Source organism: Nuphar pumila, chromosome 10 (genome assembly GCF_984573655.1).
Source record: "Nuphar pumila chromosome 10, dmNupPumi1.hap1.1, whole genome shotgun sequence".
Classification (NCBI taxonomy): domain Eukaryota; kingdom Viridiplantae; phylum Streptophyta; class Magnoliopsida; order Nymphaeales; family Nymphaeaceae; genus Nuphar; species Nuphar pumila.
The window spans coordinates 88,314,252-88,340,984 of NC_143258.1; the positions used below are offsets into that span (position 1 = coordinate 88,314,252).

Here is a 26,733-nt window from a genome sequence, read left to right on the forward strand (position 1 = left end):
TGTCAAAGAAACTGATTTTCCTCAAAATTGCTAGATTTTCCTCAAAAATTGACTTTCTCAAAACCGTTGGTTCTTTCAAGGATTTTTCAAGTACTTTCTCAAATTCAATCCACGATTTTCTAAGTTAGATTCTTTACTTCAAAGTTTGAATTCAAATAAATCAAGTTTTTTTCCAAAGTTATATGAAATTCCTTAGAAATCGGTTTTCCTAAAACACTTGGATTTCTCAGAAATTGGCATTTCTTTTCTTTAGAAATATTTTCTCAACAAGGCTCACGATTTTCAAAGTGTCATCTTTTCCAAGTATTTCATATCTCTAAAGCATACATCATGTTTTTCAATAAAAAATTTCTCTAAGTCATAGCACATGCCTGATTCTTTGTGCATCTAGGAAATAGAACATCGATTTAGACAAGTTGAGCAAAGCAAAGCAAAACACTAGATTGATCCTTTATTTAATTACCCCTGGTTATGGTGTCAGGAACGGTTGAACCTCGTATCGACAGGCAAGTCCCATTCTTCATAATTATCCTGCATTTTAAAATGGAGGCGAGTTATTTTCAAAATCTTTTTCAAAGGTCAGTTTGACTTGCAAAAGTAAATTTTTACAATGATAACAGCCTCTCTCAGAACGAGAGGTAGATGCATGGTGCAATGAGTTCTCGACAAGAGTATCAAATAAATGTCAGGCCTCATCCTTGCTTTTCAATATGAATGTCGCCCCACATGAAGCGTCGATCATCTAACGATTCCTGTCAGATAATCCATCGTAGAAGCTCTACACCAGTTGCCATCTAGGCACCTGGTGATGGAGACATTTCCTCAAAAGAACCTTCATCATCTCCCATGTCTCATGAAATTGCTCGCCATCCAGTTCAGAAAAACTGATAATGACTCATCAAAATTGGTTTGTTCTGCCTATGAAAAAGTATTTTTTCAAAAACTCTTGCTGTAATTGATCCCATGACCCTATTCCTATCGTTTCTAAGGATTTTAGCCAATACTTGGCTTTATCCTTCAATAAAAATGAGAAGAGGGTCAACTTTATCGCATCGTCATCGAAATTCTGTATCTTAACTGTAGAACAGATTTCGAGGAACTCATCTAAATGCTTGTAGGGATCCTCGTGACTAAGGCCATAGAAAGATAGAAGCATCTGAATAACGTTGGCCTTAATCTCGTAATGTGGCACCCCTAAATCGGGTCTCCAAATGCATGACACCTGGGTGTACTCCGTGGGAAGGAAGTACTCCCTCAGTGGGTGCGTAGGAACCTCGGGTTCTAAATCCTCCATTTTTTATTGAACCTTGAGAAGATTGTAAAATTCTCTTTGGGTTCTGAACCAAAGGTTGCAGCAAGATACCTAAGTCCTTCGCCCCTGCATACACTGGAACTAAGTCTAGATATACGCACCCTAACCTAATCTATCTAACTACCCACCCACGTAAGCAAAAAATAAAAAATAGTAACAAAAACAACTAAACTAAATAAAATTAAACTATTCTAAGTATGCTAAACAGAATTCAAATAACAAAATCAAAGCTAGATCTAAAGCTAAATCACAAAATTAGTATATGAATAAGAAAGCATGACTATATTATCTAGAACTCACATGTCTAATCGCTCCAGCAACATGCAATATTGTGAATCCTAAATAAACAAAATGTGAATCTTATATGTACTAACTATGTGGAACCTATATTTACAAATTAATCCTACTAACTAGAATAAATAAACACAACTAACTAATCAAATATCAATAAACTGAAAGATTAGAAATAAAAAGAATATATTTACCATTCCCCAACAACGGCGTCAAAAAATTGGTTGCTCTTTTGTAATCGGTATTTTAAAACATCTTTTTCATTCAAAACACTTTGAAAAATCGATAACTAAATAATAAAACTGACTTTCTACTTTCATGGCGAGTACGGATCGATCTACAGGGAACGAGATATGCTCAATTTAAATCTAAACTTTGCACTTTATTGATATTACAAAATTAACATGTTCAATTACAATCAATAATACAATGAACTCAAAATTGAACAAGTATGAAAACAAAACTACAAAGTGACTCAAGCCCTAGGTTGTAGGGGCATTTTTGTCATTTCAATGATGGAACATGCTATCACACGTGACAAATTGCACTAACCTCCAGCTTCTTATCACCTACAAAACAAAAACCAAAGTTAGTAGTGGTTATGATTATACATAAGAAAACTAAGTCTACGTGAATGCTAAAATTAACTATTAAACCAAACTACGAGAATTTATAAAGAATAACCAAAAATCTTAATTTTAAAATGCTCAGCAAAAAAACCTAAACTAAAAATTTAGAATACTAAGATATGGATCTATTACATAAGAAAGATTCAATTCTCAGCAAAAAAACCTAAACTAAAAATTGGATTCAAATGGATCCTTAAACCAGAATCGCCTCACTCCGCCCCTGCATCAGGAACCCAACAGACATAAGCCAAAATTAGACTACACCATCTTCCCTACTTTTGAAAATTTGGACCAGATTTTTTGAAATTGGAACTAAGGTCCAATACAATACAAATTTACTCGACAGACTGTACAACATGAAAGTTACCAGTGAGTCTAGTGGGAGGCTTCTCTTTTCGGCGTAAGTGCTCCCTACTGTTTTCTCAGAGAATCAAACAATAGAGAGCATGATTAAGGGGCGTGTAAAAGCTACTTTACATCTGGGTTGAGTGGTAAGAATCCTATGCAATTGTGATGTAACGTTATGCTGCACTTTGATTGTAGTCATGATTCGAACACCACCTTTGGTATCATTTGTGCTCGTCTCAATTAAGAAGATTGAAATTCTACAGTTCAAAGATCAGTCTTGGAGAACATGTTACATATTGATAAGGTTGATGTTTCTGCTACTAGGAAAGGAAAACAAGAAACCAATATATACATTCATATTCGTATTGGAACAAGGGAATATTTTGCTTAGACATCATAATAAGCAATAGCGCATGATCATGTATACTGCAGAAAGTAGTGAATGGATTCATGGAATTCATTTGGCTGAGACCTGGAGGTCATAATTGATTCTTGAACGACGAGATATTCAGGGGAAATCCATAGATCGGTTGCAGATTCCTGGATTAAAGATGGTGCACTGTTACAAATTTGTAGATCGGTTGGGCCTAAGATTTTTTTTTTTTTTATGAGGAACTGAGAAACCACTCCTAAAGAGACCTGGTCCCACTAGTTAATGCCTGCTAACCTACGGTTGCTTCTCCTACTGCATAAAACTGTGGCACACCCCCTCATCCGAGAGGAGTTGCCTTGTTTTGGCTTAATAACACAAAAGGGTGATGCCCATGAGAATAAAACCTTGACCACCTGTCTAACAGCCTAGGCCCAATCCTACTGCACAAAACCTTTTTGGGGCGGTTAGAGATCAAGATTGAACACCAAAGATTCAACAGTTGTAACCAGCTAATTTACAAATTAACCAGCTGGAGTCTCCATAAACAGAGTAAGGATCAGGTGGAATATGATTGCAGATTGCACAAAAAACATGCGCTGCTCCATCTCGCTGAATGACACATGTCAATTCACATTGTGAGCTTGGACTGAAACAGATAGGCATCATTGCATGAGAAGGGGCGGCACATGTTTTTTGTGCAACCACATTGCACCTAATTCCCAAGCCCCTAAGCACCAGACAAGAGGAACTAATTAACTAAACTTGTTCTGCCCTTCTTCCTTACAGAGAGTAGAACAGGTGATATTACATACGATTTTTAATGATGAGAATTATATAGAATATAATTGACTGTTGGTTATATTCAATCCTCCTCACTCCCATACACTTAGGAACGGAGCATTTCACTTGGGAAACGTAAATGGATCCTATGAACATACCCGCCGTGATATGCGGTGGAGATTGAATATAACCCAAGAATCAGTTATATATAACGTGTTTTTCTTTTCTTTACCAATGAATGACAAGTCTTTATAAAATTAACTCAATTGAGAACAAAAATGAAGGCGTTAAGACATCCTCCTGGCACAAAGCTATGCTCAATACTGATAAACAAAGTGATTTGTGAAAAAAATACACAGATCAACCGTAGAAAAAGTGATCTAAGTATAAAAATGCATACATAATTGGATGAAATAGAGCCAACTGGATTTCTTGAAGCAAGCAGTATCCATTACAAAACTGCCGAAAATTCCATTAAACTCTTGCAACAAAAAAGGTGAAAAAAAGTGCACATATCAATTATGATCTTATAGGTACAATTTCGTGAAGCACAAAGCTACTCCATCCATGGATGTCATGCACCACATGCTGCACCACAGCCGACGCCGCATTCGGCTCCGCAGGCTCCCCCAGCAGCACAGGTTTCTCGGTCTTTGTCTGCACCATCTGCGCATGAGAATATGATGGTGGAGATGATGATCAAGGTGGCAAAAGCCATCCAAAGCAAAATTAACCCATTATCAAGGCCAACTCCATCTCCTACCTCCTTCCATATTCTCACCATCTCTCTCTCTCTCTCTCTCTCTCTCTCTCTCTCTCTCTCTCTCTCTCTCTGTATTCTTTTTCTTCTTCTTCTAGTTGGACTTGATCACCACCAGTTCCCTTATGTTGGTAGAAAGGGTTGAATGTCTAAGATGCTCCAACCAATTGACCCTGTCAATATATAGGCTTCAAGTATAAGATGCCCCTCGTTTTTTCATGTGGAGTACTTAAGTCTGCAATTAATGTTAAGAACGCCTGTTACTTTACTGCAGTAATTAACACAAAGTGGCAGGACTCTTCAAGGATCTATTGAATATAAAAGTACACCATCTATTTGAGGTGGTCTTTTATTTACAATAGCCTCCTTAATTTTTCCCTTATTTTACGGTCGCAGTATGCTTCCATTTAAACATTTATCCTCTTTCCATAGGACAAATGATATAATACCCATTTTGGTGCTGTAATGGACTTCTTTTTCTCATAAAGTAGTCAGGCATTACAAGGAAAGAGAGCAATTGCAATCTCTACAAGAACATTGCCTCTAGATAATTTCTTTAAGAAAAATCTAGGTCCATTTGGCTTGTGGATGAAGATGAGTTTGGAGTATTCAAACAGTGGCCATCCGCATTGTTGACTTGTTACTTTTTTAATATGAAAAATTGAATAAGAGAAAAAGGTAGGATAGTGCAATTCTTTTAGGAAGTCAATAGTTTAGAGTTTGTAACCTTTTGGACAGACACCATGGGTCTCTAATTGGACCAATATTGAAGAAACCCTACTAAAAATGGTTGGTACCCAATTGGCTTCACCACTAAGCAAACCAGGCACAAAACCAGTCATAATCAGCTTTGGGTTACACTACAAGAAAAATGTTAATTAGCGACGGAAATTTGCGACGGATTTTTTCCATCGCAAATTAGCGACGGATTAGCTAGAGAAAACTTTCTTCATGAATCCGTCGCTAAGTAGCGACGGATTAGCGATGAAAGTTTTCTCTAGCTAATCCGTCGCTAATTAGCGACGGATTAACGACAACAATTGTTTCGTCGCTAATTCTCAATACCAAAAAACATTTTAGCGAGGGATTTAGCGACGGAATTTTTCCGTCGCTAATCCGTCGCTAATTAGCGACGGATTAGTGACGGAAAAATTCCGTCGCTAAATCTCTCGCTAATTTTCGATTTAAACCGAGCGCGAAATTTTCCCTCTCTCCCTTTCGAAATTTAAATCGATCACACTCGATTTAAATCGATCGCACTCGATCTCTTTCTTTATTATTGTTATTTTTCAACAGATCGCTTTCCTTTTTGTGAAGTGAACGAGGGCGGACTCATTGACGACCATCTGAAGCCCGCATCGGTAGAATCTCGACAACGGCTCAAGTCGAGACTCAAGGTTCTGCTGTTGCTGGTCTTCTCTAACATGCTTATCGTCTACATCTTCACGGGACCTTTCAACTGGTCCCAATACTCTCAGCGCCTGGGCAGCGTGCTTGACGCCCACGAGCTTCTCCATGAGCTCAACACCACGCAAAATCGCCTCGTCACGACCGAGGCCCATCTCTCCGAGGTGCAGAACCAGCTTCACTCCTCCAACACCCTCCTCGAGAACCTGCTCACGGAGCTGGCTCGGCTGAAGGAGTCGCTGCCGGAACGGGGGAGCAATAGCGGCCAGAACGACCCCGTGGTCCTTGAACAATATGATGGTGCCAAGACAGATCACCTGGCTGGTTGGGGCCCCGATGTCCCCGACGAGGTGAGGAACGTGGTGGGTCCGCACAAGCTGCCGCTGGGTTTCTCGCCCACCTTCGGCTCCGAGGAGATCTACCCGCCGGTGGGTCACGCCTGCCGACGGTTCCAGGAGGAGCTGAAGCAGTACATGCCGTACGACATCGGGGGGACGTGCCCGGCGGACGACATCTTTGCGCAGCGGCTGATGATCAAGGGGTGCGAGCCCTTGCCCCCGAAGGCGGTGCCACGCAAGGTCTGCCTTCGGCGTCGTCGTCCTCCGGTTCACGGAGGACGACGACGCCGGTTCACGGAGGACGACGATGCCTGTCGGGTGCGGTATAAGTCCGGCTTATTGCTGCCGGAATACCGCCCGACATGGATCATTTTTTTTTGTTTTTTTTTTAAATTTAGCGACGGATTAGCGACGGATAATGTCCGTCGCTAATCTGTCGCAAATTAGCGACGGAATTAACGACAAATAAGTTTTTTCGCTAATTAGCGAGCAAAAATTCGCGATGGCCTCTATTCATCGCTAATCCGTCGCTAATCCGTCGCTAAACTGTTTAGCGACGGCTTAGCGACGGATTAATGATGGATATAAGCCGTCGCTAATCCATGATTTTCTTGTAGTGTTAAGCATAATTTTTTAGACTAATTTGAGTAAAGCTCATTTAAACATGGTTATGTCATAATTAGCTCTTGAATCTACACAAATTGATGGCCTACAATGTGATACTTTCCTGGGTCATAAAATTGTATTTTTCATCGAAAAAACATGATTTAAAGCTGGTTTTTCACTATTTTCAATATGCTGAATCTATCCATGAGGTTGGATTGAATCAAAACAACCTACGCATGGGAGATCTAGAGGCATTTGTATGTAATGATGCTATTACTCAAACACTTACCTATATATATATATATATACATGGAAGAAAACCCAGATTCAAGTGGGGAGGTTCAGGAGAGATTGGTGCTCTGTCGTATGGCCAACTTCTAAGCTGTTAAAACCTTTTAACTGAACCAACGGGCGCTCTGCGTGGTTGCTAGGAGCTGTCAGTGCACGTCTCCTTGTGGTGGGACGTTGCAGGTTCAAACCCCAGTGGTACGTTGAATAATAACTGGTGGGGTCTGCCTAACCCCAGCTTGCCTTTCAGAAAAATTTGCTCACCAGCCTGCTGCTTTCCTTCTAAGCAGAGGCTATAATTACGCATGGTCATTAACTGCTAATCACCAAGTTCATTTTTTCACAGCTCATGAAGTCAGAAAAATTGTGGATGATGTTGAATCTTGCTTTTTTTTTGTCCACCGACAATCTAGTCAATAAACCACGAAGATGCTTAAGGTCCATTTTGCATGTATGGCGTTTGTCATGCGTGTGAATCACTTCTTTTTAGACGTTTGACTTGGTGATGTCAGGCACAGGCCCCCCTGCTTTAAATCTTTGTGTGGGAGCCACCAGTTGGCAATATAATGTGCCACCATCCATCTCAAAATGGACGGTTACGAGCATTTGGCAGTAAGTTGACTAGGTGTTTGGGCACCTCCTCAACTGCACCATTGAACCTCCCCCGCCTTAAGGTCCATTCAATTTTTTGAGACATTGGACCAACTTTTTAAGGGGACAATTAGGGCTTGTAGACGAGCCTAATGAGGGGAGGTGGGCCTATTCAACTTGGCCGGTTGGAAATAATAGTAGGTGGTTGTTTTGACCAAATCTTATCTCATGTATGTGTCAGCATGATTAAAATTGTAGGAATCGACCGATCATAGTTTTTTGACATAAAAACATATTTTTTATGTTTGAAATTTTGGTGCATTGTAAGTCATTATTTTTCAACCTTCTAAAATCTGACATATATACATCAGAAAAATATGATTAAAGGTCAGTTTTTACTAAAATTGATATGTAGATTATGTCTCAAGGGTCAGGTTTGCAAAAAAACTGCAACCAAATAAAAATATTACATATTTACACTTGAGATTTCCTTACCCACCCGGGTACCAATATTACCCATATATATATATATATATATATATATATATGTGTGTGTGCTAAATGAAATATGCTAAATAATACACGCTAAATAGGTTTTTTTCATTTTATTTTTAAATTCTGACTGCATAGATGTGATCTATGTGCTTTATTTTATAGGGATCAGCTCTTTAAATATTGGATTCTGACACGTTAGTGAATTTTTATAAGGTTCAAAAAATCAACGGTCCAAAATCTTTGTAAATTTTCAAGGCTCCAAATATCATTTTTTCATTGGAAACACATCATCCAGGTGTAGATTCCTTGTAAATCGGGCATGCCCAAAACATTTATGGGGTCGGAACTGCAAAAAAAATACCGAAAAAAAAAACCATTTAGCAGGTATATATCATTTTAGCATTTTTCATTTAACACATATCCATTACTCTCTCTCTCTCTCTCTCTCTCTCTATATATATATATATATATATATAAAGAGAGAGAACTAAACATATTAGGCACTCAGCCCCATAGTTTGAAGTGTGTTATGACAGATCTGAACCGTTAGATGAATTTAGCATGCACAATTTAGTAGGATCGACTCTTGGATTATGTTTTTTCGATGAAAAAATATATTTTTATTAATAAAAAAATTGATACCCTCATAGCCATTGATTTTGGATCATCCAAAAACCTATAAGCAGGTCAGATTCCTATTATCCAAAAGCTGCTTCCCACTAAATAAAACCTATAGATCACATCTATGGTGTTAGATGTAAGAAAAAATAAGGAAAACTGTGATTTTTGAAGGAACCTAAAGGGGTAGAATGAGAAAACGGGAGGAACAGAATGAGAGCATTATATATATATATATATATATATATATATATATATATATATATATATATATATATATGTATATTGTAACTAGAGTTGTCAATGGACCAGGTTTACCTGGACCCGACCCGAACCAAACCCTATAGGGTCCGGGTATGATGATAAATAATAAGACCCAGGTCCAGACCCGAAGGTCCGATTAATACATGGACCCGGGTATAGTTTGTGGAATTTTATACTAAACCCGGACCCGACCAGAGTTCTGATTAAGACCCACAATTTTTCAATGTGAAAATGATAAAAAATATGATTTTACCGAGTATGGTCCAGGCCGGGTATGGTTTTATTATAGTGGACTTGATTAGACCTGAGTCGAGACCCGATAAACATTCCCGAAAACCGAATCTAATTCTGGTTTCACCTGAGTACGAACCAAACCCAACCCGTTGGCACCCCTAATTGTCACCCACTCTAGCCTAGTCACAAGCTGGTCTTGTTTGCCCGCCCTAAATCCTAGATGACACAATGAACGTGGCTTTTTAAATCTCTTTTTGGGATGGAGAGTGCCCTCTCTTTTGCACTAGGTCAAGCTAGCTTGTCCTTTTTGACAATGACAAAACACTATAGAATAACACGTTCTTGAGTAAGATTTAGATCCACCATTTGCCTTTTGTGTTTCATGTTTGCACTAAACTTGGGTAGATGTTGTATGTGTAAGGATATGCACGGAACCTGATAAGCATATGTAATACATTATTCAGCCGTGTAAAACATAATTGGATGGGCCTCCACCTCCCAACCAACCAATTCATAGTTGAGAGGCAATAATGGTGGACATCATAGATTGGCTGTGTCACAAAAAGTTTTCAAAAGCCTATCCTAGTTGTAGTTGTGAGTATATATATATATATATATATATATATATATATATATATATATATATATATATATATATATATATATATATATATATATAGTGTTAACGGGTTGAGTTTGACCCATACCCCCTACCAAACCCTATAGGGTTAGGGTTTGGTGATAAATAAGACCTGATTAGGGGTCGGACCCAAAGGGTTTGATTAATACATTGCGCCGGGTATGGTTTGTGAAATTTTATATCAAACTCGGGACCGACCCAAGTTCCAATTAAGATCTCTAATTTTTTAATGTAAAAATAATAAAAAGTATTATTTTATCGTGTTTGAATCATATAGTCCATATAGGATCTCAGTATGGTTTCTTGTATGGTGAGTCCGATTAGACCCGGGTCTGGAACCGTTACCATCATCAAAAATCTAGTTTGAGTTTGGTTTCACCTAGGTCCGAACCAAACTCAACCCATTGACACCCCTATATCTATCTATCTATATATATATATATATATATATATATATATATATATATATATATATATATATATATATATATATATATATATAGAGAGAGAGAGAGAGAGAGAGAGAGATTGGTTGCTGCACACACGTTAGGTGCTAAATGATACATGCCAAATGAGTTTTTTTGCCCTTCTAATTTTTTTTTCTCTGACCACACACACCTGGAACATGTGCTTTCAATGAAAAAAATAATAATTGGACTCTCAAAAATTTTGGACCATTAATTTTTTAACCTTATAAAAACCCACCGATGTGTTTGTTTCGAACGCTTCAAGAGCTGATCCTTATAAAATCAAGTAAATAGATCACATCTGTATGGTGAGCATTTATAAATAAAATGAAAAAAGAATGAAAAACCCATTTAGCACCTAACATGTGAGCAGCTACCAATCACACCCTCTATCTTTCTATACATATGTGGGTAATGCGCTCGTTAGGCCTCCTTTTTTGTTAGGTCTTGTTAGGATCCTTCAAAAATCATATTTTTAAGTATTTTTTTTTCACATCTAACACTATAGTTGTGATCTATAGGTTAGTATTAGTGGAAACTGGCTTTTGGTTCACCGGAATCTGACCTGTATACATGTTTTTCCAGTGTTCCAAAATCCATGGCCATGAAGGTGCCAATTTTTCTTGGCTCAGTAAAACATGTTTTTTCATCAAAAACACATAATCCAAGGGTGGGTCCCTACTAATAGAACATGCTAAATGCATCTAATGCTTCAGATCTATAGTCTGAACAAATGGAGCTTAATATGTTCAGTTTTCTCTCTCAGTAATTCAGCCCCCTTTTTCGTTAGGTCTCGTTAGGCCCTTTCAAAAATCATAGTTTTAAGTATTTTTTCTCATGTCTAACACCATAAATGTGATCCATAGATTTTTTAGTGGGAACTCACTTTTGGATCACTGAAATCTAACCTGTATACAAATTTTTTCGGTGATCCAAAATCAATGGCTACGACGGTATCAATTTTTTTGACTCAGGAAATTAAATATGTTTTTTGGGCGAAAAAACATAATTCAAGAGTCGATTCTCACTAAATCAAGCATTCTAACACATCTAACAGTTCATATCTATCATAAAACACTTAAAACCTATGCGGCAGAACAAGAATTGGGGCCTTTATATATATATATATATATATATATATATATATATATATATATATATATATATATATATATATATAGTAATTAGTGTGTTCCTTAGGCCTCTTTTTTTGTTAGGTCTCGTTAGGCTCCTTCAAAAATCATATTTTTAAGTATTTATTTTCACATCTAACACTATAGATGTGATCTATAGGATAGTATTAGTGGAAACTAGCTTTTGGGTCGTCCGGATCTGACCTGTATACAGTTTTTTTCAGTGATCCAAAATCCATGGCTACGAAGGTGTCAATTTTTCTTGGCTCAGTAAAACATGTTTTTTCATCCAAAACACATAATCCGATTGTCGGTTCCTACTAAATAGAGCATGTTAAATACATCTAATGGTTCAGATCTATCATAAAACACTTAAAACTTATGAGGCAAAACAAATGGGGCTTAATATGTTCAGTTTTCTCTCTGAGTAATGTGGCCCCCTTTTTCGTTAGGTCTCGTTAGCCCCCTTCAAAAATCATAGTTTTAAGTATTTTTTCTCGCGTCTAACACCATAAATGTGATCTATAGGTTTTTTTTAGTGGGCGCCCACTTTTGGATTACCGAAATCTGACTTGTATACAAATTTTTTGGGTGATCCAAAATCAATGGCTACGAAGGTACCAGTTTTTTTTTACTCAGATAAATATGTTTTTTGGTCGAAAAAACATAATCCAAGACTCGATTCCCATTAAATTGAGCATGCTAAATACGTCTAACGGTTCAGATCTATCATAAAACACTTAAAACCTATGCGGCAGAACAAGAATTGGGGCCTTATATGTTCGTGAAAGTTTTTTTTTTATGTTTTTTTTTTAAATCTAACCATGCAGATGTGTATATATTCTTATTGTGGTTTTGGGATCGTGGCCTTATCACTACGGGCAATAGGCAAATAGAAATACTTGACAAGATTTCCTCCACATATTATCCCATGGGTGGGGGATTAACATGAAGAAAGCAATACGGCCTGAAACTCAATTTTTTTAATGTTTTTGACTTTTTAAATTTCATGTTGCAAGTTTGTGGGCTCACCACGAACCCAATTATTGTTTTTCAATTCCTGATTTGACAGGATCAGGTTCTGAGAGATATTTGGTTTGTTGGATAGTCCAACGGAACCCCATCATGAACAGCACATTGGCCTCCAGTTGGTAAAACACTCTGCCCAATGGGGAGTAACCCAGCTTCGACACTACCGATGGTTTTAGAACTTGTGATGTCCTGTTAACTTGGTGACATTTGCGATTCTCCCCTACCAGATGAACGAGCCCTTGTGGGCAACTCTATTAGTAATTTTCTTATTATAATGATGCATAATTGCAAGAACTTCATTACCTCACACCCTCCCAACCAGCTTTTTAACTTTACATGAAAGATCTAAAATAGAATTGATACTGAGGAAAATGATAAAGTTGGTTTTAAAAGATTGCTGCACTAACTTTTCTAATTTAAAGATTCTCTTTTGATGAAGGTCAATAGCATTGTGCAAACTGTTTCATATGTACTGGGTCATGGAAGTGTGATTAAAATGCATCTGGTTTGGGTCCCTAGTGATACTTAGTGGGTTAGGTTATCTAACATAAGGAATGCATATCACTTTCTACAAAAGAGAAATCATGTTAGGTTTTTTATGGTAACAAGTTCTTAGAAGTCAAAGTGATATATTTTCTAGAGTCCCATGAGTAGCTGGATGGACAACTTACATCATAAGAATTAAGAGAGTACATGTGGTGATGTTGTGTGTTTCATTGGTCTCTTTCTGTTTTGATTAATGGTTTTCCTACAGATTATTTTTCTAGCTAATAAAAAAAAAGGTTTGTTTTCTGAAAGACAAAAAAAAGGGATGAACAAACCAGTGGCGGATCCAGGAGTTTAAACTAGGGTGGGCAAAAATATATAGTAAAAAAATATTAATAAATAATAATAATATGTTTTAGAAAAATCAAGCAATTATTTTAAAATATACTTTTTACAATTGACATCATCATTTTTTTTTATATTTGAAAAATAATTCATAATTGATTTATTTTTAATTATAAAAAAATAGTAATTGATAAAGATCACAGATCTCTCGGATATGCTAATTGATATAAAAAAAATCCCTAACACTCTAACCAAAATCAAACATTCATTATTCATAGATTTCTGCATTTGAGAAAGAAAAACCTTAAAACCATAATTAAACGTTCATACAAATTTTAAAAAATTGAAACCCTAATTCGTACAAACATCATAAATTATGGATTTATGCTAATTGATAAAAAAAATCATTAATATTCCACTAAAAACAAGCACTTATGAATCATAGATTCATGCCTAGTGGTAGTTTTAAAAAACTCCAAAACTATAACCAAGCATTTATATTATTATAAAAAAAATCAATTCAAAACCTTAAATCATAACAAAAATAATTTACATATGTTAATTAAAAAAATAAAACCCTTAAAATTCTAACCAAATTAAAGCATGCATTCATGGAATAATTTTTAATGTTGATTGAAAAAGAAACACAAAAATACCTAATAAATATTCATTTTATTTCAAAAATAAAAATAAAAAACTTAAATCCTAACAAAAATCATAGATTTAGGGGTTTGATAAGTGATAACTAAAATCAAGCATTTCACTAATGGAATCATATTTAATGATAATTGAAAAGAAAAAAACACAAAAAAAACTAAACCTAATAAAACTTTCACATCATTTTGAGAAAAAAAAACTAAAATCAAGCATTTCACTCATGAAATCATATTTAATGATAATTGAAAAGAAAAAAACTAAACCCTAATAAAACTTTCACGTCATTTTGAGAAAAAAAAATCTAAAATCAATACCATAAGTCCAAAAACATTCATAGATTTATGCTAACCGAAAAAGAAAAGCAAAACCCTCAATATTCTAATCAAAATAAAGCATTCATTACATGCCTAATCTTAATTAAAAAATACAAAAACTTTAAAATCTTCATTAAACATTCATGTTATTTAAATTAAAAAACTAAATAAAGACCTAAGCCCTAACAAACATCATAATTTGAAAAAAAATAAAAAGGAACAAAAGAAAAGAAGAAGATGAAGACGATGACCCAATGATCAGCCACCAGGGGCATGCACCGAAGATGCCCGTTGAATGGCAAAATACGGCAAAGGTGAGAGAGAGGGGAATCAGGGTCAAGCAGGGGCCACGAAAAAGAGGTTGGGGGTGGGTGCCATGACCCGATCTCTCATCAGGGTGGGCACTAACCCGTCTTTTGTTGGATCAGGGTGGACACAGCCCACCCTGACCTTAACTCCCTATTGGTGGGGTTTTCTGGTCAAGGTAGGCACTTGCCAACCCTGGCTTCAAAGTGGTTCCGCCACTTTTCTAATTCTGAGGTGGGCGGTCGCCCATCCCTGGCTCCGCCACTGTGGGATTGGGGTTACAGTTTCCAGTGTCGCCGCTTCCACCATAAAACCAGGTTTTGGACCCTCAGGTTGTCGCTTAGTGCTGATTTTCACACCGCATGCTTTTGCCTCAGTCTTCAACTTGTCATTCCGGATTTTTCTAAGTTGGAACTCTTCTCTGCGTCTGCGTGATGGTACCGAGTCGAGTTGACTCGGTCGCTGAGTCGACTCAGTTTCTAATTCTATGGTGGGCGACCGCCCACCCATGCCCACCCCTGGCTCCGCCACTGGAACAAACTCATTCGGGCATGTAAAAATTATGAAATAAATTAAAGACACCATTTAATGTGGTTCGACTCTTTTAGAGTCTACGTCCACAACCAGAAATATCTTTCTCTCACGCTCCTCTGTTTCGTGAAGTGAGAGGTTCCTTTAAAAGATCAATCTGTTGTTGTTTAGATACACAAGATTTTTCTGTCAATATCTTGCCTATTCTTATCATGTTTGATTACAACAAGTGTGTCACGAGATCTTCTAAGTTTGGTGCATTCTGTTTTGTGATTGAGATTGCCATCTTTGGTTTTGGGATTGCCATCATCAGAGTTATCTTCTGTCCTTATCAGAACTGATTCGATCTTCCTTATGGATAGGAATTAATTCTGGTTTGGTAGTTGTGACCGAACCACCTTCCTTAACAGCCCCCTTCATACTGAACGGGCAGAAATGCACGTGAAGTTTGTCTTTAAGCATATGAAACCGAGTTGCAGAGAGTGGTTTAGTAAACAGGTCAGCCAATTGGTCCTCTGTAGCCACATATGCAACGATCACATGATTCTTGGCAATATGATCTCAAACGAAATGAACATCTATTTCGATGTGCTTGGTACGCTGATGAAAAACTGGATTTGCAGAAAGATAAACAACTCCTAAGTTATCACACAGAATTGTAGGAATGCCTGCCATGGAGAGATGAAGTTCCTGCAAAAGATAAGTAAATGATAATACTTCAGCTGCTATGTTAGATAATGCTCGGTATTCAACCTCCGTGCTCGACCGAGCCACAATGGCTTGTTTTCTTGCTGACCATGATATAAGAGATTGTCTAAGAAATACTACAAAGCTGCTTGTAGACTTGCAATCATCTAAGCTACCAGCTCAATCTGTATCTGTGTATGTTGTGATAGAAAACTTAGTAGAGGGCGGTATAAGAAGACCATGATCCATAGTGGACTTAATGTAACGAAGAATTCTCTTCACTATTATCCAATGCTTTGACATAGGAATTTGCATATATTGGCTGACTTTGCTGACAACAAATGAGAGATCAGGGTGAGTTATTGTCAAGTATTGAAGTGCCCCAACCACCTGACGATAGACTTTAGCATCTTGTAATGGTTCTTCATCATGACAGCTTATTTTCAGATTGGAGGGTAGGGGAGTGGTTGCTAGCTTGGACTCGAGCATATGAACACGTTGAAGTAGCTCAAGTATATATTTTCATTGAGTAAGATAGAGCCCTTTGCTGGTAAAAGTGGCTTCTATACCAAGAAAATAATGAAGCTGACCCAAATCCTTCAACGAAAATTTGCTGGCAAGTTGATGAATAACATGAGTCACAAGTTGCTTAGAATTTCCTGTCACAATAATGTCATCAACATACACGAGGAGATAGAGAATAATGTTATTCTTGGCATATATGAATAATGATGTATCAATGCAAGATCCAACAAATCCAATACATGTTAAGAAAGGGCTCAACTTGTGAAACCATGCTCTAGGAGTTTGCTTTAGACCATAAATGGCTTTATGAAGATGGCATACATGATGAGGATATCTTGGATCTTCAAAGCCTTGGGGTTGTATCATGTACACTTCCTCAGTTAATTCTCTATGTAGAAAGGAATTATGTATATCAAGTTGCTTAGTGATCCATCCTTTTGATATAGAAATAGATAAAATTGTTCGAACTATTGTTGGTTTGATGACAGGACTAAAAGTCTCAAAATAATCTATTACAGCTTCTTGAGTAAACCCTTTTGCCACTAACCGAGACTTATATCGTTCGATACTTCCATCGACCTTTCGCTTTATTTTATAGATCCACTTTGTGTCAACAAGGTTTTGGGATGGAGAGGGAGGAACTATGATCCATGTTTTATTTTGAACAAGGGCACAAAACTCTTTGTCCATAGCTTCTTTCCACTGAAGACTCTTGATGACTTGAGTAAAGGAAGTGGGTTCAGGAGCTTCGGTTAATTCGATCAAAAGAGTGGTTAAGATAGGGTACTTAGAAAAAGTATAGACTTTAGGTTTCAAGGATCCGGTCTGAGATCTAGTTATCATATGGGTTTTAGCAGGCATTATGGAAGGTTCAGGATTTGATATGAGTTCAGTAGTACCTGGAGACGAGAGCTTGTAGGTGGATTTGGATCTTCATGATTAGAAATGGTAGGAGATTTTGTGGCTACACTACTTCTTAATGTAGGTGTGGGAAAGGGAAGGTTTATGGTAATAGGTTTAGTTGGAGGGAGTATATTTTTTGTTGGTATATAACCTTGAAAAGGAAATGTGTTCTCGTCAAAAATCACATGTCGGCTTATCAAGAGCTTGTTTGTAGTACGATTCAAACATAGGCAGCCCTTCTGTTTGTCATTCCAACCTTGTGAAAAATGGATTTCAGAAATGAGATCTCAAGCCTAGAGGCACGTTCTTAAGATCGCTATCTTTAGAACTTCAATCGCTCCCACTCCAGGAAGTCCGAAGAAGCGAAAAGGGGTTTGTTGCGACTGAGTTCCCAGGATACAACTAGGCTTGAACCTCCAGAGAGTCACTGCTTCGCAAGGACAAATGATCTCTACCACACTTGTCCTCTGCAGTCCAAATCGAGAAGAAGGAAGAAGAACATTTGGAGAGTCAGAAAATTCTTGTCTTTGCAAAAGACGAAAATAGAAGATATTTATAAACTTTTAGAGAGGCCAAAACGTTTTGCGATAAATGAGATTAATGGTCATAAATCTGACGGTTTGAAAATAGGATGAAAAGGTACCTGAACGGTCACCCACCTTTGACTGTCAATCAAAAGGCCTCCAAAACCGTCCAATAGTCACAATGCAACATTAACTCGATATACATGCAACTTAAAGCTTTTCAAACTGTCAGATAACTCAAAACCGAAAAGTCAAAATGGATATTTGCACCTCATAAGCACCTCGCACCGCTGCGAGCGTGCGAAGTGCGCCATCAAAATGCCACATTGCGCCTCAAGCGCCCTTGCGCACGCATGTGCGCGCGTGCGCGTGTGCGCGAACGGCGCGTCCGTTGCTGCACGATGTGCAACAACGTCCGCAGTCCACCTAAAGACTCAAGGCTTACCAAAGTAAAGAATAGATAACAAACTCTCTATTTAAACCTCTTGAAAAACTTTTCTCTCTTAGATATGGGACTAAACTTTTTAAAGACCAATTTTAAAACTTTCGTAACAATCCCCCACCAGTTTTAAAATATATTTGGCTTGCATAGAAACTTATGCATCAGTGAGAGTGTTTGCATAACTTTAACCCCCACTATTTGAAAGAAAACCTAAATTAACCAAGGTGCTAAGTGGACTTACCTTGAACTTAGCTCCTTATATTGTTAACGGAGTTTTCAATCATACACAGTTTCCAAAAGTTCGATTGCGTGGATTTCATGTTGGCACATTTAGAGCCTTGTGCTTTCCTGGATTCATGAGTGCTCTAGAGAATTGTCAATTCTCATAAGAAACGACTCACATTTCTACACTCATATAGGTGAGTTTGTCTAGGTGTATTGTAACACACACCCTAGCCTTAAGGCCTACAAACTCATTAAGAGCTATTAGCTCAACCCTCATATTAGTTACAACTCATGAGCATACATCACTAATGGGCTAACATAGATATGCTCAATATCTTTCATTCACAAATTCGTTTCCCATTGAACCTATGCATGTGGAATCTCCAACGCTCTAGGTTGGGTATCCTTAGGTGATGACTTAATTGGCTTAATTTTCATTCCCCTCGAGGTTTTATTGATGACATCTCTCGAAAGGCCTTTCGTAAATCGGTCTACCAAATTTTGACATGACTTCACATATTTCAATGAAATATTATTGTCATCAATCATTTGTCTTATAAAACTGTGTCTTAGACTAATATGTCTAGACTTTCCATTGTATTTCATATTACCTGCTTTATATATAGCTGATTGGCTATAACAAAACATTGAAATAGCAGGTATAGGCTTCTCACCTAGTGGAATATCCACTAGCATATTCTTAAGCCATTCAACTTCTCTATAAGCATATGCCAAAGCAATAAACTCAGATTCCATTGTAGAATGAGTTATAGAGGTCTGTTTCTTAAACCCCCATGCAACTGCTCCTCCACCAAGGGTAAAAACCCAACCACTCGTAGACTTGGAATCTTCAAAGTCGGTATTCCAACTTGCATCACTATACCCTTCAATAATAGCAGGAAACTCGGTATAGTGAATTCCATAGTCTAAAGTATGCTTTAGATATCTAAGAATCCTGTTCACTGCATTCCAGTGTTGATGACCAGGATTATTAGTGTATCTACACACTTTACTCATTGCATAGGCAATATCAGACATTGTGCAGTTCATTGCATACATAAGGCTACCTACAACACTGCATATTTTAATTGTTGAATACTTGCACCAACATTAGGAGTCAATTTCATATTTGGATCATATGGTGTGCATGCCGGTGAACTATTCATATATCCATACTTTGTAAGAATTTTCTCAATATAATGTGATTGACATAGTGCAATGCTGTTATTATTTCTTACAATTTTGATTCCTAAAATAACATATGCCACACCCAAATCTTTCATACAAAACACTGAAGATAAAAATCTTTTTGTTTGATTTATGCATTCATTATTGGAACCCAAAATAAGCATATCATCAACATATAAACAAATAATGATAATTGAGTTACAATCTACTTTACTGTAAACACATTTGTCAGCATCATGAATTTTAAAACCATTATGTACTAGAGAACTATCAAATTTTTCATGTCATTGCTTAGGGACTTGCTTTAATCCATACAAGGATTTCTCAAGTTTGCAAACTTTGCGCTTTTGCCCTAGCACTACAAAACCTTCAGGTTGCTCCATATATATCTCTTCATCTAATTCTCCATTCAAAAAGGTCGTTTTCACGTCCATTTGATGAATTTGAAGCTTATATATGGCAGTCATGGCAATCGGAATTCTAATAGTAGATATTCTGGTTACATGAGCAAAAGTATCAAAATAATCAATACCTTCTTTTTGTTTAAAGTCTTTTGCAACCAAATGAGCTTTAAATTTATCAATTGTACCATCAGCTTTTAATTTCTTTTTTAAAATCCATTTGCAGCCAATAGTTTTAACACCAATAGGTAAATCCACTAATTTTCAAACATTGTTAGACATAATTGATTCTATTTCATCACTAATAGATTCTCTCCAAAAGGCAGCATCTTGAGAAGACATTGTCTCTTGAAAAGACACATGATCATTCTCAATTAGAAATGTATAAAAGTTAGAACCAAAATTAGTTGGTTTTCTAATGCGTTTACTGTGTCTGGCTTCAGTTTCTAGTTCATCAGCACAATCATTAGAATATTCATTCATGTCATTAACAGGATGTTCATCTACTATAATCCGGCTTCCATCAAGAAGAGAATCAAATGCATTTTTATGTTCTATAAAAGATGTATCTCTAGATTCTACAATAACATCATTAACAATGTTCAGAAATCTATATGCTTTACTATGTTCAGCATACCCAACAAATGCAAATTTAAATGTTTTAGGTCCAACCTTCTTTCTTTTATTTTCTGGAAATTTAACATATGCTAAACAACCCCAAACACGAAAATAACTAAGATTAGGTTTCTTACCAAAACACAATTCATAAGGTGATTTATCAGATTTGGAATAAGGAACTCGGTTAATAATATAACAAGCAGAAAGTATAGCCTCTCCTCATAAGTTGGAATACAAACCCGTATTAAGCAGCCTAGCATTCATCATTTCTACAAGTGTTTTGTTTTTCCTTTCTACTACTCTATTCTGTTCAGGAGTTCTATGAGTTGACATTTAATGGATAATACCATTATCTTCACAGAATTTATCAAATTCTCCACCTAAGTATCCATCTCCTCTATCTGTTCTTAAATGTACAATCTTTGTTTTAAACATATATTTTACTTCAACTAGATAAAGAAGAAATTTGAAAAATGCTTCATATTTATGTTTTAACAAATAAACATAACAGAATTTCGAGTAATCATCTATAAAGGTAATAAAATACCTATTGCCACCACGACTCAAAACATTATTCATCGTACACACATCAGAATGCACTAATTCAAGCAATTTATAATGCTTTTCTACACTAGAAAATGAGAGTCTAGTTAGCTTAGTTTGAATGCATGTCTCATACTTATGTTTATGTTCTATTCTAACATGACAAGGAAGAAGACCAAAGTTATTCATATTATGAATGCAACAAGAATTTATATGTCATAATCATGAATGCCAAAGAAAATAAGTGTCAACCATATAAATAGAAGTAGTAGCTTTATTTATGCTCATCTTGAACATACCACCAGTGGCAAACCCTTTTCCTACAAAGATTTTTCCTTTGGTCACAGTTACAATCCCAGACTCAATAACAATCTTAAAACCATTTCATGACAGGAGATCTGCAGAGATTAAATTTTTTCGAACTTCTGGAGCATAGTGGACATTCTCAAGTGTTAGGACTTTCCCAGAGGTGAACTTAATTTTCACACTCCCTTTTCCCAGCACTTTAGTTGAGGAAGAGTTTCCCATAAAGAGATTGCATCCCTCCCCCACTACTTCATACGACTTGAATAAGTTCTTATTGTTTGCCACATGAACAGTGCTTCCAGTATCCAGGTACCAATCTTAATTTGCAGCCACCATAAAGGTTTCAGAGATTACAGCAACAAGCCGCTCTTCTGACTCATTTGGCTTAGGACCAGTCATCTTTCGTTCTCTGCATTCTCTAGCAAAATGGTTAAACTTGCCACAAACATAGCAACTAATTTTCCTTTTATCAGTTGGTTTTTTCCCTTTCATAAAATTCTTTTTTATTTTCTTGGTTTTCATGATTTTGCCACCCTTGTTACTAACAAAATTCACTTTAGAATAACCTTCTTTAGGACTTGAATTCTTTTTGTCACGAAGACGAGTCTCTTCCTCAATTCGGATGTCCTTAAGAAGACCATCTAAAGTGATTTTCTCATTTTTATGTTTTAGGTGATTCATATATTCTTTCCAGGAATCTGACAGCTTTCCAATGATGACAACAACTTGGAAGTCATCATCAAGATACATACATTCTCCTTTGATCTTATAGGCCAGTATTTGCATCTCATGAATTTGAGCAAGTATGGGCTTATCATCAACAATAAAAAATTTAACATACTGATCTACGATAAACCTTTTGTTACCAGCATCTTCTGCATTGTACTTGATCTCGAGAGCATTCCACAACTCTCTAATCGACTCCAATGGTGAATACAAGTGAAAGAGAGAATCGACTAAAGTGTTCAGGATATGCCATTTGTATCGGTAGTTGTCAGTATGCCACTTCTCTCGCTCTTTCTTTTGTTCTTCTATCTCAACTTCTCCAGCAGCGATAGTGGGACAGGACTTTTTGAGAACATAGTCGATATGCAACTCGGATAGCAAGAAAGAGACCTTTGATTGCCACCGCTTGAAGTTTGACCCATCAAATCGATCGAGTTTTTCAAGGTCACGGCTAAGCAGATTGATGGAGTTGGATGTCGAACCAGAGGCCATATTGAAGTTCTAAAATTGCTATTCCAACCTTACGAAAAATGGATTTCAGAAAAAAGATCTCAAGCCTAGAGGCACGTTCTTAAGATCGCTATCTTTAGAACTTCAATTGCCCCACTCCGAGAAGTCCGAAGAAGCGAAAAGGGGTTTGTTGCGACTGAGTTCCTAGGATACAACTAGGCTTGAACCTCCAGAGAGTCACTGTTTCGTAAGAACAGATTATCTCTACCACACTTGTACTCTGCAAGCCAAATCGAGAAGAAGTAAGAAGAAGATTTGGAGAGTCAGAAAATTCTTGTCTTAACAAAAGACGAAAATAGAAGATATTTATAAACTTTTAGAGAGGCCAAAACGTTTTGCGATAAATGAGATTAATGGTCATAAATCTGACGGCTTGAAAATAGGACAAAAAGGTACCTGAACGGTCACCCACCTTTGACTGTCAATCAAAAGGCCTTCAAAACCGTCCAACAGTCATAATGCAGCATTAACTCGATATACATGCAACTTAAAGCTTTTCAAATGACCAGATAACTTAAAACCGAAAAGTCAAAACGAATATTTGCACCTCATAAGCACCTCGCACCGCTGTGAGCGTGCGAAGTGCGCCATCAAAATGCCACATTGCGCCTCAAGCGCCCTTGCGCACGCATGCGCGCGCCGCGCGAATGGCGCGTCCATTGTTGCATGATGCGCATCAACGTCCGCAATCCACCTAAAGACTCATGGCTTACCAAAGTAAAGAATAGATAACAAACTCTCTATTTAAGCCTCTTGAAAAACTTTTCTCTCTTAGATATATGACTAAACTTTTTAAAGCACTTTTGGTGGAAAGAAATCACCAATTTTAAAACTTTCCTAACACTGTTGACTGCTATACCCCAAGAAAACATGTTTAGTAGATCTATATTGCAGTTTGTGTTTATTAAGGGACCTTAAGCAAGGATAGCACGCACATCCGAAGGTTCTTAAAAAAGTATATTCAGGCTCTTTGTGAAATAGAACTTGAAATGGGCTCTTCATCTTAAGAGTAGGAGTGGGCATTCGATTAATCAAATAAACAACCGCTAAGAAAGCAAAATCCTAATATTTTTGAGGCACACTAGCATGAGCAAGAAGGGTAATTCCCGTTTCTACTATGTGCCTATGCTTAAGTTCTACACTCCCATTTTGTTCATGAGCATGCAAACACGTAATCCGATGTTCAACTCCTTGAGTTTTCAAATAACTAGAAATAGGTCTGAATTTTCCTCTCCAATCACTTTGAACAACCTTAATGTGGTGGCTAAGTTGGTTTTCAATCAACTTCTGAAAATTTTGAAAAACACCAAGCACATCTGATTTTTGCTTAATAATAGAAATTCAAGTGTATCTAGAAAAAACATCAACAAAAGATACATAATAGATATGTCCTTGCATAGACGACACTGGTGCAGGGCCCCAAACATCAACAAACACTAACTCTAAAGGAGCAAGCACCTTATTTACTGAAGAAGGGAAGGGAAGAGCATGACTCTTCCCTTGTTGATACGCTTGACAGAAAATATCAATACTAGGAAAGACTGGCAAACCATATTTATTTATCACATGATTGACAATCTTATATGAAGGATGTCCTAATCTCTCATGCCATTGAGATTTCTTCACTTACTCTCCAAAGCATACTACAGGTTTAGCATTTCTTTTGTTTGCCAACTCAACTTGATACAGCCCATTCCTATTGACGCCCTGCAATATTATTCTGCATGTCTTGATGTCCTTCACATGACAACAGTCAGAATGAAACTCAAAATAAATGTCATTATCTTTAGTAAAATTGAAAAACAGAAATAAGATTTTTGGATATGGCAAGAACATGAAGAATATCATTCATAATCAATTGTGAATTTGAAGTGTGTAAAATTGTTTTACCGATGGAAAAAATATTGAGACCAGTACCGTTTGCAATTCGAACTTGATCATTGCCTTGATATTCATTATGAGATGCCAAATTGTTAAGATCAGCAGTCACATGGTGAGTGGCACCTGAATCTGGTTACCATCCTCCTTCCTAGACAACTGTGGTAGCAACCGTATTTGCTTCAACTGTGAGAGCATCCTTTTGGAAGCTATAAACTTTGCAATAAAAGGCTCCAATGTCCTTGAACTTTACAGGCTTGACATATGGTGCGGCAAACAGGAACATGATGACCTGCATTTTCACATGAAAAACAAGTAGAGTTTCCTTGGAAGCGATTGTTACCTCTTCTTCCTTGAAATTTTCCTCCACGACCGCATGTATTGAAGGAATGATTCTGGTTGTTGCATCCTGTGTTGGACTGATTTGACATCTTGAAAGTGAGATTAGCCATAGAGTTTTTTAATCCAATAGCTTCATTTTCATTTAATTGAGCTTCATGAACCAACAGAAGACTAAGAAGATCTTCAAGATTAACTGGTTCTACCCTGGTGTTTAAGGAAGTTCTAAGAGCAGCATATTCAGATGGTAAACCAGATAAAATGTACATCACCAAGTCATCATCATCGACTGGTTTTGATGCCATTGCTAACTGTTGAGCAATCCTTTTAGCTTTGTGAAAATATTCAGCAACAGAATTAGACCCTTTCTTTAAATTTTGTAATTGATGTCTTAACTATTGTATGCGAGATCTGGAGTGTGATGCATACATTCTTTTGAGTGCAGATCAGACTGAATAAGATGTGTTTAAACCCACTACTTGACAGCTTAATAAAAGCTGGTCCATTCGTTGCCATTCAACAAATGCAGGAGGATTTCCTTGTTCAGCAGGAAGAAAAGGTGAGGGTGCCGCCCCCGAACCCCCAATTATCACAATTTTTTTTTCCTACGCCCATGTTTGCCCCCCCCCCCCCCCCCCATGAATCCTAGCTACGCCCCTGGTTCTAGATCTGGGTGTACTAGAAATGTCCGTATCTTACAGGCTTCCGGTTCAGTGGCGTGCAGATTCCGGGGGCTTTGGGAAATAGAATTCTAGGAGTGGTGGAGAGATTAGTCTTTGATTTTTTTTCAGATATCTCTCTGGTTGTCAATGTGTTTGGGTTCCAAGCAATGTAATCATGTGGCCAACGATCTAGCTAATCGCACCAGCCCAAATTGGCTAAGTGCACTGATGACTCACTCTCACTGCAACTCTCAAGGCATGAAAAGACTAGCTGTGCTGCTTGAGATATTAAAGAGATGCATTATATGACCAACGCTAAAGAAAAACTTTTAAACCATACATTGATACTAGTGTGGTAGTGTACTTACACCGTGTCAGTAGCCGCACCCGGAGATTACCCGATTCGGCAGAGAACTTTGCTGTCAAAAGAAAAAAAATAAAATCAGAATTCATGGCAAAGAAGGAATGTGTTTGTAAGAGTAAAACAGATTGAGAAATGGAAGCTTCAGCTTTGAGGACGCAAAAATTTAATACATAAGGGAGATATTTTGGTATTGGAATATATGAACCTTTTTTTTATAGTGTCATATTGTTTGTCATTGCCAACCTTATTAGATGGTGCAAGGATCGTTGTCATTGTATGTGTCGTGTAAACATCAAAACTATGGTCTTAAGTAAAATATCCAGAATCCAAATTGGCCTCACATGTAACTGAAGCAGATCAGGACAAGCGCTCATCTGTCTAAAAATAAACAGAGCAATTCTGTGGATCGCTCATCTGTCTAAAAATAAAAATAATAGAAATTTCTAGAAAGTTTAGGGCAATGCTCTCTTTATGGCTATTTTGGTCCGACACCCACCTGGTCAAGACATTGGTCATCATGGCACCTTTGGTTAAGATATTTGACAAGCTCAGTCCTGGGAGCTAGGGCCTTTGGTGACGGTTCGTGTGGGGAACAGCTTTGAGTTTTAGTTGGTGCATCCATGCTTCTATTCAAGTTGGTCTGAGCC

General features: G+C 37.2%; 1 protein-coding gene across 1 annotated transcript; it reads left to right on the forward strand.

Moving 5' to 3' along the window:
• Positions 1–5,236: 5,236 nt before the first annotated feature.
• Positions 5,237–25,378, forward strand: LOC149827235 (uncharacterized). The gene is made up of 3 exons (XM_090018471.1): positions 5,237–5,240; positions 5,790–6,478; positions 25,280–25,378. Exons 1-3 carry the CDS (start codon positions 5,237–5,239, stop codon positions 25,376–25,378), a joined length of 792 nt encoding a protein of 263 aa, XP_089874597.1.
• The last annotated feature ends 1,355 nt before the right edge of the window (positions 25,379–26,733 follow it).

Coding starts and splice junctions, on each gene's coding strand:
- LOC149827235 (XM_090018471.1), top strand. Junction 6,479..25,279: donor CGAAGGCGGTGCCACGCAAG/GTCTGCCTTCGG, acceptor CTGGTGTTTAAG/GAAGTTCTAAGAGCAGCATA.